General features: G+C 44.9%; 2 protein-coding genes and 1 long non-coding RNA gene across 4 annotated transcripts; 1 reads left to right on the top strand and 2 right to left on the bottom strand.

Moving 5' to 3' along the window:
- Positions 1-11,777: 11,777 nt before the first annotated feature.
- NCBP2AS2 (NCBP2 antisense 2 (head to head)) lies at positions 11,778-12,463 on the bottom strand. The gene has a single exon (XM_038417071.2). It carries the CDS (start codon positions 12,378-12,380, stop codon positions 12,099-12,101), a length of 282 nt encoding a protein of 93 aa, XP_038272999.1. The 5' UTR covers positions 12,381-12,463; the 3' UTR covers positions 11,778-12,098.
- Positions 12,464-12,510: 47 nt separating this feature from the next.
- On the top strand, positions 12,511-20,044 carry NCBP2 (nuclear cap binding protein subunit 2). Of its 2 annotated transcripts, XR_006274188.1 has the most exons (5): positions 12,635-12,833; positions 13,680-13,861; positions 15,746-15,884; positions 16,909-17,082; positions 19,375-20,044. XR_006274188.1 is itself a non-coding variant. In XM_038417070.1 (4 exons), the coding sequence occupies exons 1-4, from the start codon at positions 12,753-12,755 to the stop codon at positions 16,978-16,980; spliced, it is 474 nt and encodes a 157-aa protein (XP_038272998.1). In that variant the 5' UTR covers positions 12,511-12,752; the 3' UTR covers positions 16,981-19,125. The 2 variants fall into 2 exon arrangements, 1 of the variants encoding a protein (XP_038272998.1); XM_038417070.1 differs by lacking the exon at positions 19,375-20,044 and having other exon boundaries at positions 12,511-12,833; positions 16,909-19,125.
- On the bottom strand, positions 14,338-14,881 carry LOC122455738. Its single transcript, XR_006274189.1, has 2 exons — positions 14,812-14,881; positions 14,338-14,657 (listed from the first exon to the last, which is right to left on the bottom strand). It is a non-coding gene; the product is annotated as an uncharacterized LOC122455738 (long non-coding RNA).
- Positions 20,045-20,767: the final 723 nt, after the last annotated feature.

The following is a 20,767-nucleotide window of genomic DNA, read 5'->3' as shown; positions in this document are numbered from 1 at the left end:
TGCAAATGACACTAAACTGGGAGGAGAGGTAGATATGCTGGAGGGTAGGGATAGGATACAGAGGGACCTAGACAAATTAGAGGACTGGGCCAAAAGAAATCTGATGAGGTTCAACAAGGACAAGTGCAGAGTCCTGCACTTAGGACGGAAGAATCTCATGCACCACTACAGACTAGGGACCTAATGGCTAGGCAGCAGTTCTGCAGAAAAGGACCTAGGGGTTACAGTGGATGAGAAGCTGGATATGAGTCAACAGTGTACCCTTGTTGCCAAGAAGGCCAATGGCATTTTGGGCTGTATAAGTAGGGGCATTGCCAGCAGATCGAGGGACGTGATCTTTCCCCTCTATTCGACATCGGTGAGGCCTCATCTGGAGTACTGTGTCCAGTTTTGGGCCCCACACTACAAGAAGGATGTGAAAAAATTGGAAAGTGTCCAGCGGAGGACAACAATAATGATTAGGGGACTGGAACACATGACTTACGAAGAGAGACTGAGGGAACTGGGATTGTTTAGTTTGCGGAAGAGAAGAATGAGGGGGGATTTCAACTACCTGAAAGGGGGTTCCAAAGAGGATGGATCTAGACTGTTCTCAGTGGTAGCAGATGACAGAATGAGGAGTAACGGTCTCAAGTTGCAGTGTGGGAGGTTTAGGTTGGATATTAGGAAAAACTTTTTCACTAGGAGGGTGGTGAAGCACTGGAATGCGTTACCTAGGGAGGTGGTGGAATCTCCTTCCTTAGAGGTTTTTAAGGTCAGGCTTGACAAAGCCCTGGCTGGGATGATTTAGTTGGGGATTGGTCCTGCTTTGAGCAGGGGGTTGGACTAGATGACCTCCTGAGGTCCCTTACAACCCTGATATTCTATGATTCTAAATTGCAGCAAGGAAGGTTTAGGTTGGACATTATGAAAAACTTCCTATCATGGTGGTTAAGCACTGGAATAAATTGCCTAGGGAGGTTGTGGCATTGCCCTCATTGGAGAATTTTAAGAGCAGGTTAGACAAATACCTGTCAGCAATCGTCTAGATAATACTTAGTCCTGCCATGAGTGCAGAGGACTGCACTAGATGACCTCTCAAGGTCCCTTCGAGTCGTATGATTCTATAAGCTCTTGGTAATAAGAGACAAAAGGACCAGCCCTGGCTCTTACATGCCACAATGTCCAATGGCCCAAGTTCCTCAATGAATTGAAGTGTCAAGCAGTAGAGAAGCATACAGCAATGGAACAGCCCCAGACCACATAGTGACTGCTGTGTTATAGGGCCTGTGCATCATCTGCTCATGCTCAGTCCTCCATGACCACATTTAGCCTTTTCATAGAATCATAGAATCATAGAATATCAGGGTTGGAAGGGACCCCAGAAGGTCATCTAGTCCAACCCCCTGCTCAAAGCAGGACCAAGTCCCAGTTAAATCATCCCAGCCAGGGCTTTGTCAAGCCTGACCTTAAAAACCTCTAAGGAAGGAGATTCTACCACCTCCCTAGGTAACGCATTCCAGTGTTTCACCACCCTCTTAGTGAAAAAGTTTTTCCTAATATCCAATCTAAACCTCCCCCATTGCAACTTGAGACCATTACTCCTCGTTCTGTCATCTGCTACCATTGAGAACAGTCTAGAGCCATCCTCTTTGAAACCCCCTTTCAGGTAGTTGAAAGCAGCTATCAAATCCCCCCTCATTCTTCTCTTCTGCAGACTAAACAATCCCAGCTCCCTCAGCCTCTCCTCATAAGTCATGTGCTCTAGACCCCTAATCATTTTTGTTGCCCTTCGCTGTACTCTTTCCAATTTATCCACATCCTTCCTGTAGTGTGGGGCCCAAAACTGGACACAGTACTCCAGATGAGGCCTCACCAGTGTCGAATAGAGGGGAACGATCACGTCCCTCGATCTGCTCGCTATGCCCCTACTTATACATCCCAAAATGCCATTGGCCTTCTTGGCAACAAGGGCACACTGCTGACTCATATCCAGCTTCTCGTCCACTGTCACCCCTAGGTCCTTTTCCGCAGAACTGCTGCCGAGCCATTCGGTCCCTAGTCTGTAGCGGTGCATTGGATTCTTCCATCCTAAGTGCAGGACCCTGCACTTATCCTTATTGAACCTCATTAGATTTCTTTTGGCCCAATCCTCCAATTTGTCTAGGTCCTTCTGTATCCTATCCCTCCCCTCCAGCGTATCTACCACTCCTCCCAGTTTAGTATCATCCGCAAATTTGCTGAGAGTGCAATCCACACCATCCTCCAGATCATTTATGAAGATATTGAACAAAACGGGCCCCAGGACCGACCCCTGGGGCACTCCACTTGACACCGGCTGCCAACTAGACATGGAGCCATTGATCACTACCCGTTGAGCCCGACAATCTAGCCAGCTTTCTACCCACCTTATAGTGCATTCATCCAGCCCATACTTCCTTAACTTGCTGACAAGAATGCTGTGGGAGACCGTGTCAAAAGCTTTGCTAAAGTCAAGAAACAATACATCCACTGCTTTCCCTTCATCCACAGAACCAGTAATCTCATCATAAAAGGCGATTAGATTAGTCAGGCATGACCTTCCCTTGGTGAATCCATGCTGACTGTTCCTGATCACTTTCCTCTCCTCTAAGTGCTTCAGGATTGATTCTTTGAGGACCTGCTCCATGATTTTTCCAGGGACTGAGGTGAGGCTGACCGGCCTGTAGTTCCCAGGATCCTCCTCCTTCCCTTTTTTAAAGATGGGCACTACATTAGCCTTTTTCCAGTCATCCGGGACTTCCCCCGTTCGCCACGAGTTTTCAAAGATAATGGCCAAGGGCTCTGCAATCACAGCCGCCAATTCCTTCAGCACTCTCGGATGCAATTCGTCCGGCCCCATGGACTTGTGCACGTCCAGCTTTTCTAAATAGTCCCTAACCACCTCTATCTCTACAGAGGGCTGGCCATCTCTTCCCCATTTTGTGTTGCCCAGCACAGCAGTCTGGGAGCTGACCTTGTTAGTGAAAACAGAGGCAAAAAAAGCATTGAGTACATTAGCTTTTTCCACATCCTCTGTCACTAGCTTGCCTCCCTCATTCAGTAAGGGGCCCACACTTTCCTTGGCTTTCTTCTTGTTGCCAACATACCTGAAGAAACCCTTCTTGTTACTCTTGACATCTCTTGCTAGCTGCAGCTCCAGGTGCGATTTGGCCCTCCTGATATCTTTCCTACATGCCCGAGCAATATTTTTATACTCTTCCCTGGTCATATGTCCAACCTTCCACTTCTTGTAAGCTTCTTTTTTATGTTTAAGATCCGCTAGGATTTCACCATTAAGCCAAGCTGGTCGCCTGCCATATTTACTATTCTTTCGACTCATCGGGATGGTTTGTCCCTGTAACCTCAACAGGGATTCCTTGAAATACAGCCAGCTCTCCTGGACTCCCTTCCCTTTCATGTTAGTCCCCCAGGGGATCCTGGCCATCTGTTCCCTGAGGGAGTCAAAGTCTGCTTTCCTGAAGTCCAGGGTCCGTATCCTGCTGCTTACCTTTCTTCCCTGCGTCAGGATCCTGAACTCAACCAACTCATGGTCACTGCCTCCCAGATTCCCATCCACTTTTGCTTCCCCCACTAATTCTACCCGGTTTGTGAGCAGCAGGTCAAGAAAAGCGCTCCCCCTAGTTGGCTCCCCTAGCACTTGCACCAGGAAATTGTCCCCTACGCTTTCCAAAAACTTCCTGGATTGTCTATGCACCGCTGTATTGCTCTCCCAGCAGATATCAGGAAAATTAAAGTCACCCATGAGAATCAGGGCATGCGATCTAGTAGCTTCCGTGAGTTGCCGGAAGAAAGCCTCATCCACCTCATCCCCCTGGTCCGGTGGTCTATAGCAGACTCCCACCATGACATCACTCTTGTTGCACACACTTCTAAACTTAATCCAGAGACACTCAGGTTTTTCCACAGTTTCGTACCGGAGCTCTGAGCAGTCATACTGCTCCCTTACATACAGTGCTACTCCCCCACCTTTTCTGCCCTGCCTGTCCTTCCTGAACAGTTTATAACCATCCATGACTGTACTCCAGTCATGTGAGTTATCCCACCAAGTCTCTGTTATTCAGACATATTTTCACCAACATAATACTGAGGTGTACTTATTCTATAGGCTAACATATTGATATGTGTAGCTGCCATTTCAGCTCATGATCATACCATCAACCCTTGCTTAAGCGGATTTGCAGTTATTACTTCCATGTTCCTTGCAGTAGCACTTACTGAAACATTCTAACTCCTACCATTGAGCAAGCGCATCTTAGTTCCCAAAATCTTAAGGTAACTGTTGATCTATGCCAAGAGTTACAACCTACTTAACAGGTTTCAGAGTAGCAGCCATGTTAGTCTGTATTCACAAAAAGAAAAGGAGTACTTGTGGCACCTTAGAGACTAACAAATTTATTTGAGCATAAGCTTTCGTGTGCTACAGCTCACTTCATCGGATGCATTCAGTGGAAAATACAATGGGGAGATTTATATACACACACAGAGAACATGAAACAATGGGTTTTATCATACACACTGTAAGGAGAGTGATCATTTAAGATGAGCTATTAACGGCAGGAGGGGGGGGGAAGAAAACCTTTTGTGGTGATAATCAAGGTGGGCCATTTCCAGCAGTTGACAAGAACGTCTGAGGAACAGTGGGGGATGGAGGGGGAAATAACATGGGGAAATAATTTTACTTTGTGTAAAGACTCATCCACTCCCAGTCTCTATTCAAGCCTAAGTTAATTGTATCCAGTTTGCAAATTAATTCCAATTCAGCAGTTTCTCGTTGGAGTCTATTTTTGAAGTTTTTTTTGTTGAATAGCCACTCTTAGGTCTGTAATCGAGTGACCAGAGAGACTGAAGTGTTCTCCAACTGGTTTTTGAATGTTATAATTCTTGACGTCTGATTTGTGTCCATTCATTCTTTTACGTAGAGACTGTCCAGTTTGGCCAATGTACTTGGCAGAGGGGCATTGCTGGCACACGATGGCATATATCACATTGGTAGATGCACAGGTGAACAAGCCTCTGATAGTGTGGCTGATGTGATTAGGCCCTATGATGGTGTCCCCTGAATAGATATGTGGACAGAGTTGGTAACGGGCTTTGTTGTGAGGATAGGTATGATAAAACCCATTGTTTCTTGTTCTCTGTGTGTGTATATAAATCTCCCCACTGTATTTTCCACTGAATGCATCCGATGAAGTGAGCTGTAGCTCACGAAAGCTTATGCTCAAATAAATTTGTTAGTCGCTAAGGTGCCACAAGTACTCCTTTTCTTTTTGCAACCTACTTAACCACACTTATGCTAACTTATGCTTTAGCTAATATCTTACAGGATACGTGCCTGTAGATTTCTTGTGTTACAGCTGAATATAATCAAAGCAGTGAAGTATAGTGAAAACAAACCAGTGAATATAATGGGGTGAATATAATGGGCAAGCTTGCACTATGGGCTACAAGATGCTGGAGGGACTAGACTTCTTGCTCATGAAAGGAGTCTCAAAAGGACCGGTGCGGGGGCGGGGGAAGATGGACTGTAGATGAATGGAGAGTCCCATGGAAAACACCCCCAGGATCCACTTATCTGAGATGATGAGCTCCCAGGCAGGTAAGAAGTGGAACAGATGGTGTCCAAAGGGGACCAGGTGGGCGGGGAGAGATAATAGAATCGTTCAGCAGAGGAACTGGAGGGAGAGGTTGTTTGATGCCCTCAACCAGGTTGTCAAAATGGTGGTCTTAGAGGATGATGATCCCCTTTTCTTGGCTCTGGATCTTCTTCACGGGTGCTCTATAGATCCAGCATGCATCTGTTGCAGGTGATACTGGAATGAGAACTGTGTTGTTTGAAACTTGTTGAAATGTCTCTTTGTTGCAGGCATGTATATCCCTAAGCGACTGCGATATTGCCCTCAAATCTTTCAGGGAGTGGAGTGAGGAGTCTGTATCACTGCTAAAAAGCTTGGCCCTTCAAAGGGGAAGTCTTCCTCAGTATTTTGCACCTCCCTCATAAGGCCAGCATATTAGAGTCAAGATGCTCGCCACATAACTACTGCGGTGGGTAAGGACTGTGAAGCCATGTCAGCAGCATTGAGAGTGGCTTGCACAGAGGCTTTGGTGATCAATTGACCCTCCAAAATGAGGGTCTGACTCTTGGCTATACCTCTTGACTGTGACTCTGGCTAACCTTTTGGTGTATACTTTGGATTCCGACTCCCCGCTCCAACTCTTCTACACCTTCTGACTTTGACTCTAGTTTACCCTTCAGCTTAATCTTTGGCTTCTGTGATAAATGAAGGAAGGGAGGGGATAACTCACTTTTATGGACACCCACCCAGCCAGTAGCTATAAAATCCCTCTTAGTAGCTGTTCTCTAATTGCTCTACCTGTAAAGGGTTAAAAAGTCTCACTGCTATGCATAGGTAAAAGGAAGTGAGTGAACACCTGGCCAAAAGAGCCAATGAGAAGGCTAAAACTTTTTAAAATTGAAAAATGACACTCCTTTTGTCTGTCTGTAGTTGTTCTCTGGGGAGAGGCAGACAGGGCTGCAGTTATGCTGTAAGAAGCTTGGGGCCAGGTATGAAAAATCCTCAGTATCATACTTAGAAACTACTCATTTGAACCCCAGGTATGTGAGTAGATCAGGAAATGTCTAGGAAGTTGTGATTAGGTTTATCTCTTTTTATTTCTCTATGGCTTGTGGACTCCCCTGTGCTAACCCCCAAGTGCTTTTGTTTTGCTTGTAACCTTTAAGCTGGACCTCAAGAAAGCTATTCTTGATGCTTAATCCTTATAGTTTTTTAAAAAAATTCTAGCAAAAGCCTAAGATCCCAGATGTATTTTCTTTCTTTTTTTTAATTAATAACATTTACCTTTTTTAAGAACAGAATTGGATTTTTGTGTCTTAAGAGGTTTGTGCACGTGTTGTTTAATTAGCTGGTGGCAACAGCTGATTTCCTTTTTTTTTTTCTCCTTTCTCAGCTCTTCCCCAGGGGTATGTGTGTGTGAAAGGTCTTGAGGGTACCCCACAGGAAGAATTCCCAAGTGCACCTTCCTGGGTTTTCAAAGGGGTTCTGCACTTGGATGGTAGCAGCATCTACCAATCCAAGGTCAGAGAAAAGCTGTAATCTTGGGAGTTTAATACAAGCCTGGAGTGACAAGTTTTAAGTTTTAGAGTCCTTGTGGGCCACCACCTTCTACACTCGAAGTGCCAGAGTGAGGAATCAGCCTTGACAGCTTCTGACTCCTGCCTCTGACCCTTGGCTCCACTTCAGAACCCACCCCTGCTGAGTTCAGCTCTAATTAGTAGGCCATACTCTTCCTCCAACCATTACGAGAAACTGCCCACAACTTGGTAGTTGACAAACAGTCCCAAAAACAGAGCCCTCTACAGAGACCTCAGAGTCTGAGGATGTGCCATTCCCCCAAGCTGAAAGGAGGCTTTGAGCATCAGTGCTAGTGCAGGTACTGGAGGCAGTGGATCAGATCCTGTTATGATAAGAAAGAGTTATCTCACCAGCTTTCAAAGCAGTATTGGGGAAGGGGCTCTCACTGACTCTGGTTCCTCTAAGATGTGATCCTCAGAGGAAAAGGATCTGGAGGGTGCTGGAGAACTTTGGTAACAGATGATAGGAGCCTGAGGTGGTACTGGGGCCCTGGTAACAGGGCTGTGGATGCTGCATTAGGTACCAGAGAAGCCAATCAGACTGTCAGTGCTCAGAGGGCTGATGTTCCAAAGAGGACAGTAGCACTGGGGAGGGAGCCAGGTGATGGTCTGGGTGGTCTCTGCAACTCTGAGATGACGGTACCAGAGCCCTTGAGATAATCTTAGTGGCCCTCGTTTTAGATGAATCTTGGTGCCTGGAGGTGTCTGATAGTTCTAAGGTAGGGGCTTCTGGGTGTTGTTTGGCTGAAGGCTCTCCATTTGGGGCTTCTCAGGCAGTACAAGGGCTTCAGTACTGGCATCAGCCGGAGCTGCTATAGATCCCTCGGGGGTCATGAGGTTATTACATGGGGGATCACAAGCTGTCAACCTCCACCCCAAACCCTGCTTTGCCTCCAGCATTTATAATGGTGTTAAATATATTAAAAAGTATTTTTAATTTATAAGGGGGGGTCGCACTCAGAGGCTTGCTACGTGAAAGGGATCAGCAGTAAAATAAGTTTGAGAGCCACTGCGCTATACCCATTGTGGGATGCAAGATCTCCTGAGAGTCAGCTCTATGAGGTAACATTCCTCTTTCTAGAATCTGTAGCAGGAGAGTAGTGGTTTCTTCTTTTTGAGGGATTCATCTCTGGAATTGCCCTTGGAGCTCCATAAGTCGCTGGAGCATCCTAAGAGGTTGACAGAGATGTATGGGGTATGGATTGGGGAAACGGATTCCATTGGAGCTTGGACACATTCCATTAGGAGCTTCAGCCTACCCTTTCTATCTTTGTGGGCCCTATCTTTGAATGCTGTGCAAACTTTACACTTCAACGGTACATGAGTTTCTCCAAGACACTGGAGACAAACAGAGTGCCTGTCACCAGGGGGAAAAGACCTGTGACAGGGCTGGCAAGGCTTGAACCCCAGGGTCTTAGGCATAATCCAGGGAAGTGCCACAGAACACAAGGGACAAGAAGTCTGGGGAAGGTGGGAACCCCTCCAGGCACTAATTGTACTACAACTAAGAAAATCTTTACTAGGAAATAAAAATTAAATAAATAAAACAAAGTAAACAAGAAAGGCGGGAAGTAGCTGAAATCAGTGGACACCACAGCTGCTCCTTCTTGAGCTGCAGACAGTTGAGAAGATAGTAGAGTGGCAACAGGTTGGTGCCTTCTTATATGCCCTTGCACGGGAGCAGATGGCACTGCTCTGTGCATATGCAGACCCCCAGATACAGCTATTTACAATCTCTGGTCAAGAGTGCACAGGCATGCACACGTCCTATTGTGGTGCACCCACAGGGACAGAGTTGAAGAACTAACCATTTCTTCCCCATCAAGGACTCTTTGACTGAGACTTTAACCAATATTCACTGTCTCCAAAAAAGGGCCTTTGATAGGGTTTGACTGTTTTGCATAATTAACCAATTTCCGTTTCAATGCTCTTTGCCTCATTTTGATTCTTTTCCTTTTGTGTGGTTCTATCAATAAATTCACAGTCTTTGGCATGAATTTCCTAATGCATCTGCCATGGTACTGGAAGGCTGAGGTCGCTGTATATGAAACCCTGTACACCAATGTTGTTTAATGACAGTGACTAGGTCGTTAATGCCTTTGACACTTTGAGCCCATATATTCTACCTAAATTAATATAACAGGAGTCAGTGTGGGACAAAGCATAGAGCCACTTGTAGAAGTGGACAAGAAGGCAATCAAAGCTGCACTCACTGGTAGAGCCAAGACTGGGGTCAACAGGTCAAACTAGAAGACTTAAAGGACAGATCAGGGTTAAGTGGTGATGGGCTTTGGTGATATGGAGGAGTCTTAGAGAGAGGTTTGGGTCTAGCATGAACTTGACACTTCCTTCACTGGAATCTAGAGGGTGGTTACAGTCCAACAGGGCAGTCCCTGAACTATAGTAAAATACTAAGATGTTGTTATGTTTGTAATCTACCAGTTTAATATACGACATTGTTGTCAGAGGAATGCATGGCAATATTAAGGTCAACCAGTGGATCTCATTACTAACGCAGAGAGAAGTATTAGGGTCCTATAATGTTTTCCACCTACCAAGTTAAAAATATGACATTAACCCCATAGGACCATTTCCCAACACAATGCAGTAAGTGCCCTTTTGTACCTTAGTATCCTAATGTATTTTAATTGGGGCACTAATTTTTTATTTGGTCAGTGAAAAATATAATAGGATCCTTAGTCTCTCTCATACTCTGGAAAAGTGGTTCTCAACCTGTGGCCTGCTTGCGGCCCAATCAGCACACAACTGGGGCTGATGTGACATCCTCAGGGGTGTAACTAGGGTCGGGCAGGAGAAGCACCTGCCTCATGCACAGAGCCGGTAGGGGGGTGTGCACAAAAATGGGACAGTGCAGGATCAGCCCCAGCATCAACCCCCCACAGGACTGGGCCCAGCAACATCAGCCCCCTCCTCCCCCTAGCAGGCAGGGGCCCAGCAGCATCAGCAGGAGGTCAGGGTGCTCAGCACCCCCTCACCCCACAAGATTGCTGGTCCAGTGACCCAGACTGGAGCAGGATCCCAGGCACTAGGATTGCAGCAGCAGGAGGGCAGAATGGCTGAGCTACTTTCAGCTGAGGTAAGAGATCAGCGAGGAGGGGGGTGCAGGGGACTAGGACCGCAGGGAAGGGAGTGCAGCTGGTGCATGGGGGACAGATTCTAGGTGGGTGGGCTAGATACTGGGGCACAGTCTCCGAATGGAGGCAGTTGAGTGCTTGGGGGCACTCCTGGTGGGGTGTGCAGTTGCTGGGGGCAGCCCCTGGGTGGGGGACTGGATGTTGGAGGTGGCAGTTCCTGGGGGGGGAGGGGAGAACCACATTCTGCCATGGACAGGGCACCCTGTCTCTGCAAGGCAGATACTTGTGCAAACCTGTGGGCCAGTCCCTGGCTGGGGGGGCAACCCTACACTAGGCTGGGCTCCATATCTTTGCAGGCAGGCTCCGTAACCATACTCTCCACGCTGCCAGCAGCAGCGCAGAAAAGAAAGTGGCAATACATCATGCCATTCCACCCTTACAGTAAATTAATTAATTTTAACAGTTAAGGTTCTGACTTATTTTGCTAATTAAAAATGCTCTTGGTAGACACTTGCCAGTGTTGAAATGAAAGATATGGTACAATTCATATTGATGTTGTAACAAATACTTTTTTTTTTTTAAATGTACAGGAAGCATATATATTGTGTGGACACAGCCTACCTAACACAGAGATGCATATGCAGCCCACAATGGTAAATAGGTTGAGAATCACTGCTCTGGAATGACTGGCAAGAGGGGACCATTGTCCTTTCCCACTTTGTGAACCTGTGCAACTAACACCTGGCCTGCAGACATCAGGAGGGAGGTCCAATTTTCTCTGGGGCAACTAGATAATCTGTTTTTGTCCCCATTTAAAGTGGCAGATGCTGTTCCTACAGGGAAGACAGCTGGTGCTATTGGAGTAAGTATATCAGCATCTCCATTACTTCTTTCACCTAATTCTGGGAAGATGGTTAGGTGCTATCAATACTATTATAACTAGGCCTCCTAACAGTCTTATTTTTCCTTCCTAATCTACCTTGCATGCAGCAGGATCATTTTATTTGAAATACTACAACCGGTCTATCAGCAGTCCAAGTCGGATCATATTTATAAAATTTTAATTGAAGAGGCTTAAAATTATAAACTCCTCTATGGATTAAAAATAAATCAACTAGAGCTCAACTCCTATTCACCAACTGATTTTAATCCACTTATTTTATACTGCTAGAATATTAATCTTAGGCCTCATGTATATTACTATTAAACTGCAGAGCTCTGCCTAGCTCAAAACTTAAGTTGGTTGAATAAAAGATTCTACCTCACCAACCATGTCCAACTAAATGCTACCACAGGTAAGATTTTGTACCTTTTCCCCCCCTCACTCAGATGCCACATTCCAAACCTTGGGATCCATGGTATTTTATTTCTACCACTTCACTTTATAAAAAACGAATACCAGACGGATGACCACAATAGTCGGGGTTAATTTGTTGATCAAGCAGCAAAGGACAGCCCAAGGACACGTGATGCCTGCACTGCATTTTGTAGGGAAATGAAGGAAATATAACTATGCACAGGTGTTTATTTTAAACAGAGCACGTTGAGCAGAACTCCTTGTCCAGACAGCGCGAATCTCACGGGCGGCGAAGGACTCAGATCCGGGTTACTGTGTATGACCCAGTGCACGGAGTTTGGGTGGGCTCAAAGCTGACGGCTATTCCTGCGCAGGCGAGAGCAGCTACGGCCCGGGTGGGGGCGAACAGGCCCTGGCTCGGCACTGCCTCCTCGTAGCCCTCCTTACCGCAGATCCTTGGTGGGGCTGGGGAAGAGCAAATCCCCCGCCCACAGCTGGAAAGTCCGGGGGCTTGAATCGCTCTCTCCCCGCCCTCTCACTGGCTTCCGCGTCCGCTCCCGTCCCGCCTGTTCCCAGGGGGTCGGGGCCAGTCCTGGGCCCGAGCCCCATCCTTTAGTTCCCGCAGGAAGGTCTCCCGCAGGCGGGCCAGGGCCCCCTCCCGCAGCAGGCGCCGCGCCGCCTCCCGACCCCCGAGCTGGGCCCGGGTCAGGGCCGAGGCAGTGACCTGGGCCGCCAAGCGGATCGGCCTCGACTCCGACAGCTTCTCGATGAGCCGCGGGTTGTTGAGCAGTGTGAAGAGCAGGCGCCGCAGCACCATCCCTCGGCACCCGAACCTGCAGCGCGCCAGCCACACACAAGCGACTATGGCCGCAAGCACGGAGGAAGAACCACATCACGTGTGGAATCCAGAGCTGGGATTGGCTGAATAGCCTCCGGCTAAAAGAGGCCAATAGAAGATAGACGTGACACAATTCCCTCAGGGATTGGCTCCTACCCATCGGGGCGGGAGAGAGTAGTCGGCCTTGCCTTTTCTGTGATCGTCACTGATTGGCTGCAATGGATACGGAGGGACTCAGGGAGCTACATCACGTGTTCGCACAGTAGCCACCGCGTTCGTGAGCTGTGCGTCGTTGTTGGCGGTGCCGTGCCGGAGCCGGCCTCTGCGAGGTGCTGCCTGGGCCCGTCCGCCATGTGCTCGGTAGCGATGCTGAGCGTTCTGCGCAGCGATTCCTATGTGGAGCTGAGTCAGTACCGGGACCAGCACTTTCGGGTGAGAGACTGGGGCGGGGGCGTGGGGCGGGCGAGAGAGGGGGAGGAGTGTGGGGGAAGCAGGGATTTGGGAGATTGGGGTGGGAGGCGGGGTTGGACGTGGCTGGAGCGGATGGTGACGTGCGGTAGTGGGGAAGATGGGGGTGGAACTATTGGGCCCTGCACGTAGGGGTTACCAGCAACCTGACAGCTACAGGATTAAACTCTTCTTCACAAACTGATTAAAAAGCTGAATCTGCTGTCCAGGTGTAGTGGCCGGGGGAAAGCTGAGCTCGGCTGCTGGACAAGGGGAACGCTGGCCATCCTCTTTATGACCTTCTGCCTACTAGATGTCTGCTTATCTGAAAAACTATATACCCACAAGCCCTCGTGGCTCCTGGAGGAGACAAGGGGCACTTTCATTCTGTTTTCCCTCTTGTTCCTGAGCTTCTTGGCTTGTGAGGGAGGCTGGGATGTCTCTACTGCTTTAGGTTTTATTGACCCATTCTGCTGCTGCTTGGCAGTTGGGAATAAAAGCAGTGAAAAGCGGCTTTCGTGTCAGTTCACTCTGGAACTGCTTTGCAAGGCTCTGAGCAGCAGAAGTACTGGTGCTTTCTGCAAATTTAGAAAAGTATCTTGTATTCTATTCTGTTCGTTTTTTTAAGATTATCTTTATAACCATAAGATCTAGAATTTTTTTTTAATGGGCATGTGTGGGCTAGTGTGTTTGTTCAGCCTCTTATCTGAAATATTTCCCCATACTGTTAAGGTATTGCAGATCAACTCCTCCCACATGTTGCCACTTTGCTGTTGAAGATATTGAATGGGATGGAGTCTAAATGATGGTTTTTATTGTTTGAAATTTCAGGGTAATAGATATGACCAGGAGCGACTGCTGAAAAAGAGCTGCACCTTATATGTGGGAAATCTCTCCTTTTATACAACAGAAGAGCAGATCTATGAACTCTTTGGTAAAAGTGGGGATATAAAGAAAATCATTATGGGCCTGGACAAAGTGAAGAAAACTGCTTGTGGCTTCTGTTTTGTTGAGTATCCTTGTCTGCAAAGTAAAACATCTGTACAGTGGGTATGGAAGCCAAAAATCTAGCCAACCCTAACCAGAGTAAAAGAGTTGTAAAGGCTTGGATTTGTTTCTGTTGTAGGTACAATTACAATGTGATAACCAACCCATTTAAAATACAGCTTAGCCTTGCAGTGCAGATAAGACTGAACTGTGCTCTTGAAGTGTTACATCAATGATAAAGTCTCAGACTGAGGAGCTCTTTGTGAATATGGTAAACACTGCAGTCCCATCTATACTGCAAGATTTAACCTAAGTTTTAAAGTATGGGTGACTAAATTGTAACACAAGATATTACTGTATAGATGGGACCTAAAATTGAAATGATTCTATTGTGTGGGACTGGATATTTTTTGTGCTAATTCCTCTCCAGGGCAATGGGTCATTGTTCTAGGGAGTGTAGTACAAGAAAGAAGCTGATGTATGTAGAGCATATAAGGGTGCCATGTATGATTAGGGAGCTTGAGAAGCCAAACTCTGTTTCCTTATATCAGTTTGAATAAAATGGCTAACTTCAGGCCCCCAAAATTGTTGGAAGGGATATTGTCAAGTTAAAGATAATAAATGTAAAAGACTTGTTACTATTTTTTTGGGATTACAAAAACAGGTAATTAAAAATCTTGAACTATAATTTACTCTTAACTATGTATACTGTTTGACATTTGTCTCAACTGTGTATTACCCAAGCTATACTTCAGGTACTCATAAGAGCCAGTTCTTGTCTAGCACTTTTCACTAGTAGAAATCAGTTTAGATTGAAAATTACTGTAATTATACAAAAAAGAAAAGGAGTGCTTGTGGCACCTTCATCTGATGAAGTGAGCTGTAGCTCACGAAAGCTTATGCTCAAATAAATTTGTTAGTCTCTAAGGTGCCACAAGTACTCCTTTTCTTTTTTTTATGGCTGCTACTCTGAAACCTGTAATAATACAGTGGGTGTTTGTTTACAAGTTCATTTGTATTTGAATAAAAAAACACATGGAAATATTTCTAATGGTCTTGTATTTTATAAGAACATACTTTTACAAACATAACATTAGCTCTGAGATCTCAAATTTTGTCCTGCTTTTTAGTGACTGTAGAGTATAACAAGGAATAATGATATACAACTGGATGAAGAAAAAGAATGCATATAAGGGAAAAGTTTCCTAACTGAGATCTAGTAGACTGTAAAATAGTCTCAAAAAGGATGTTGGGGAGTCCTATTATTTTATTATTTGGGATCTGACAGTATATTTGGGTGGTATTGAGAATCTGATATTCTGTCAGGTAATGTTGAAAGTGGCTTAATAATCATTTTTATGACTAAATCAAACACCTTCTAGATGCTTAACTACCACAGTGATAAATATATCATAAATGCCTAGGTAGACAGATCCTGGGTATTTTTTTTGTGTGACTGTCTTGAATTTCCTTTAAATACAAGGCAAACATTCCTGTAAAATTTATTTTAGTAATCCTGCAAACCTGTCCTTTTCGACTAGGTTAAATTCTGGACTCTTTGAAGCTAGTTAATTTTCCTGTTAACTTTATTGGGATAACTTCAAATGGAATGCAGCACCCAGGTGGGTGCTTGTTTCTTTTTGAGTTAATAGTTTAATTTTTATTCTGCAAAGCATAGGGCTCAATTAATCTGATATTTCATACCGTTCCTAACAATCCTGGATTACTGCCATTTATCACACTTGAAAATACAGGTTATTTGATTTGTGAAAAAAGAATTGATTTTTAAAATCTAACCCAGTAATGAGTCAAACTCAATCAAATATTTGTTGAGATCATTGCATTTGAATACTTATATTCTATAGACATTTGAAAGACTGTTGAACCTTGTTCTTTAACATAATCCTAAGATACTACTCAAGAGGAGATGCTGAAAATGCAATGAGATACATCAATGGGACACGGCTTGATGATAGGATCATCAGGACAGATTGGGATGCAGGTTTTAAAGAGGGCAGACAGTATGGTCGTGGAAGGTCAGGGGGTCAGGTAAGTTGTTTCAGAATCCGTTTTTCACTATTTGCTTGTGAAATGTTTCTTGAATCTTCACTTTTGAGTGACCACTTAGTAGTTAACTTTAATTTTACTAACTTCCATGGCCAGAGTAAAATTTCATCACATCTAAGAGACCGTTATATAATGCATTTAAACATTTACCCACCAAGAATAAAACCTTATGTCATGTTCCTTTTCTTGTGTTCAGTTGCTGTGGGAAGAGAAATTGTACTTGCCAAGCAAGCATAAAAGCTGTTCAGCTAAGAGCTATGTTGTAGCCTGCCAAGAACCATGGGACATCACCTAACTTGTCTAAATTAGAGTAGATAGCAGCTGCTCTTATCTTTAGTGTATAGGGTAGATCATGTAGATTACAGGTCTCGGCATGGGATGGTCCATCTTTAATATTCCTCACAAGGACCCTCCTCATATCAAGAAGACTGCAGCTGTATGCTGTGATACCAAATTCTGCAGGCTGCACTTCAGCTACTCTTGCTGAATGAACTAGAGAAGGAAACGGTCACTAATTTTCCTAAATATTATACAGCTTGTACTGGTGTATAACCTGGACTGTTGTTACCTGGGACAGTTGTTAACTACCTTGTTGGTATTGTATATTAACTCTTGTGCAATAGTTTAGTTGCTGGAATGCTCTAATACAGTGGTTCCCAAACTTGTTCCACTGCTTGTGCAGGGAAAGCCCCTGGCGGGCCGGGCCGGTTTGTTTTCCTGCCACGTCCGCAGGTTCAGCCGATTGCGGCTCCCCGTGGCTGCAGTTCACTGCTCCAGGCCAATGGGAGCTGCTGGAAGCGGTGCGGGCCACGGGACTTACTGGCCTCCGCTTCCAACAGCTCCCATTGGCCTGGAGCAGTGAACCGTGGCCACTGGGAGCTGCGATTGGCCGAACCTGCGGATGTGGCAGGTAAACTGGCGCAGCCCGTCGGGCTTTCCCCGCACAAGTGGCGGAACAAGTTTGGGAACCACTGCTCTAATAGTTCACTTTTTCCCCCGCATCCAGGTCCGAGATGAATATCGGCAGGACTATGATGCTGGGAGAGGAGGTTATGGCAAAGTTGTTCAACCCCAGTGAATATTGAATGACGGATGAGCATCACAGGAGAATTGTAGCTGCATCGTGGTAGATCTTATGATGAGCAGCGAAGGGAGTCTGTTGCACATGAATGTTGTTTAGGTAACTGAGACTTAGAAGATTTTTTTTCAGTGTTGCTGAGATCATAAAATATATTTTGTCTCTTCTGTTTTTCAAGACCAGTTACAAAATCAGGATCAAAGCTATACTTTAAGTGTTGTAGGGTAGATTAATAGAATATAGTGAACATCTGGGAGTAAAACTTATAGCACTGATGCACGAGACGCATGTGATTGCTAACTGCTGCTTTTTTTAATGTTTGAAGTGTTGTATTAGACTGAGCCAGAATTCTTTAACAGTATATTGATTTCTTCCATTTGTCAAAACGTGATTCACAGGCATCAGGTTTTTTGTTTGTTTGTTTACATTAGTAGTGAAGGGGGTGGGTAAGAATGGGTTGTGTACCAAACATAAACATTAAGAGGAGAGAAGTAGTTCGGGTTTTTTGGTAAAATACAGAGAAGGTCCAGATTTCTCTGAAATGTGTATTTAGCAAGAGATAAGAAGACTTTCTTTGATAACAGCCAGCAAACATATGAAGGGCACATCTGAACAAACTCTCTTTATCCTGGGGTTATGTCTCTGTTCATCAAAGTGATAGGAGCATAGCAGCTAACTGAAGACCTGGACCATATGTATTTCCACTGAGTCTAGTATGTATGAGGTCTGATACCCAGTAATATCTGTAGTGCGTGTATATTAGAGATTGTCACCTTGATACTGTAAAACAGGTGGTGTGAAGTTTCTTTATCCAGAGGGTGGGAGGGGGGACTGCTGAGAGCAAGGGGAAGGTAGAGAATTGAGAGTTTTTAAAAACTGGTGCTAGATGGTATTTGCTACCTCTGTAAACTTGGCAACACTCTTACTTTTTTTTTTAAGGGTTGCTCCTGTGTCAGTTTTCTCCAGTAAAAGGGGTTTGTTAGTAATTTTATTATGTGGATGAATTTTTTTTCCTATTCCTCCACAGATGGAAGAATTTGCATGGTTACCTCCAAAAGGTGGCTGTCTAAGGAGACAGGGTATTGTAAAAGAAAAGGAAAGTAGTTCTGAAAGGTGAAAGGGTGTGAGTTTTGTCTTCTATTTCAGGCTAGATTAATTCCTGCTTAGGTTTCAAATAAAAAGCAAACTGGCAAAAGCCAAGGTTCAAACTCCAGCCCTACCTTGGAGACCATTATGCATATGATGAGAAGTCATATAGTGACTCTAGGACTTCGTGTATGACTTTTGCAGATTGTGTCAAAACTGACTTAAGTGATTTGTATAGTAGTATGGTCTCTTTAAAATATTAACTGATGCTCAAAACGTTCAAAATCTGGAAATTTCAACAATGTCAAGTTCGGGCTTCCCTGGATTTGCTTGAGGACTTGGGAATCTTGAGAGATGTATATTGAGTTTAAACACTTTAATCCGGCAGCGTTTAAGACTCATCTGCCTAAAAACTTCTTCCTCTCTCAAATTGCTTAGCCCTCTGGACAGTTACCTAATTTCGCTAATTCTCCTGGTTTTCCAATCATAATATTAGGGATTGACAGCACCAGCATTTATGTAAAGAGAAAGTATAACTTACTCCTTTTCTTAAAATATAAAACCTTTCAGGCCTTCATGTGAAAGGTATAAGCTTACTATTTTTATTTTTACATCACATTTAAAGAAGGGTAAAATGAGCTAACTGACTGAGGTTTAATCAGACTTTCTAAGTATCTTGCAGGTACCTCTATGCATCATGTTTCAGACCTATTACTTTAAGTTATAGGTACAGTGAAGTAAAATGCACACCCACCATTTTATCATCACATCTAAGGGAATTTAAAATGGTGTATTTCTAAGTTTCTCCTGTCATGGAAGGTACTGTAAATGTTTAGTACTGGGATCTTTGATTAGGGGAAAGTCCTATAAAGAGAATGAGTTAACTTAGTTTTTTTTCTTGCCTAATGATACATGTGTTTGAGCAGATCTGTCTACCACTTGCTCTGTAACATGTCCAATAGCAATTTTCAGAAGGATAATCTGTGATTGCACAAGTTTTATGAAAAGATTGTCAAAACCACAAACTACTTTAAAATAAAGCTGCACTACTCAAATTGACTTGGTTTTAGATTGTCATTTGTTTCTTAACAGAAGCAATGATGGGAATAAAGTAACTACACTTTGCACATTCTTAGCCACACACCTTTTTTGGGCTGTCTCTCTGTAATTCCAGTGTGGTGGTGTTCCATAATTTAGTGAAAGTGTATACTCTCCTATCGCTTAATTAAGACACTGTCTCACAACTATACCCACTTGTTAACAGGTCCTGAATGACTTAATATAACAATGTAATTTGTTCTGTCACAGGTACCAGGGGGTGCAGCCTGAATGTAACATTATAGTGGACTGCCATGCCTACTGTAGTTAAGGTTTGGACCAACTTTCTGTTTAAAGCTTGACTATAAGAGCTCTAAAATTTGCATGCTTACTCTGATTGATTGCCTTAAACTTTTGGTGTGCCTAATGAGGGTGCTGGCTTGAGCTAGTGCTCCAATTTTTGGGGTCATTTGGCCAAGGAATTCCAGAAATACAACACCCTCTGACTACCCCGCTTCCTCTCTCTCTCCCTCCCCCCCCCTCCCGATTTTCTTAAGGTTGACATTTTACCAATATATCTTTGCATGAAACTGGAGGTGAAACCATTGTTCAGATCCTGGCCCAAAGGATCAGGGTTACTGCTTGAGGGTTACTTCTAAAGAGTGCCTAGCATCCCCTTGTCCTTTGGGGAAAGCAAAAGTCAGAATAGTACTAGACAGAGAGTTAGGTACATGCCTAAATTGAGAACCAGACATTCAAAGTCGCATGTGCCAAACTGATTACACTGTATGTGTGCAAAGAGAGGCCATTGCTACCATGACACACACAACTTGTGTGCCATTGAACCTCAACAACACCCAGGTACTGGGAGCTCAAATCCAGTGCTAGGCAAAAACCTGAAATAAAGAAGGCATGTTGCTACAAACTGCCTCTGTCAAAAGATGTTTTTGTTTTAATTGTGGGGAGGTGTAATCTCAATACAGCAGAAAATGCAACGGGTGGTCAAAATATTTTTAAAAAGAAAATAAATTACTCATGCAAATGATTGCTGGGAGGTGATAGTGAATTAGAGCAGGGGGCGGGGGGTGTAGTGAGGGGAGATTGGGGGGATAAATGGGGATGGTTGTGGTGGGGCAGGATAGCTTTTTGGGAGGAGTGATATGGAGGTGGGTATCAGGATGGGTTGGTGATATTGGGGTGGGCACACCTGTCAACCCCATATTGTCCCCTCTTCTGTGTAATGAGTGGGGCAGGGAAAATACTGCTCCTGTGGAAAGGTCTTCGCTCCTCTCTCTGCTCTGTCTAGGATGTGGCACAGGATCTACTTCTGGGGTTAGGGGTCTGAGCCTCTCACCCTGCCAGACTCCCCTTTTCAGGAAGGCCAAACACTCCCTGGGCCCCCTAAGATCAGCTGCTCCAACAGGCCAAGCCAGGCCAGAACTTGCTCAAGGCAGTCTCCCTCCCCATCCCAACCGGGCCAGGGGAGACGCCCAAGCTGCAGCACACTGAAACAACTAAATAAGCAATGAACTAAAGGGATTTAGAGAGAGTGATGCTCTGAGGGGATTTTTGGTGACCAAGCAGCTGTTGGGTGCTCTGCATAGGAACATGCTTGCCTTTGGGGGCAGGGCTCAGAACTGTCACTGTCACAACGGGCCCATAC

The sequence above is a fragment of the Dermochelys coriacea genome, chromosome 9 (genome assembly GCF_009764565.3).
Source record: "Dermochelys coriacea isolate rDerCor1 chromosome 9, rDerCor1.pri.v4, whole genome shotgun sequence".
NCBI lineage: Eukaryota > Metazoa > Chordata > Testudines > Dermochelyidae > Dermochelys > Dermochelys coriacea.
This window is presented reverse-complemented; position numbering and strand designations above follow the sequence as displayed.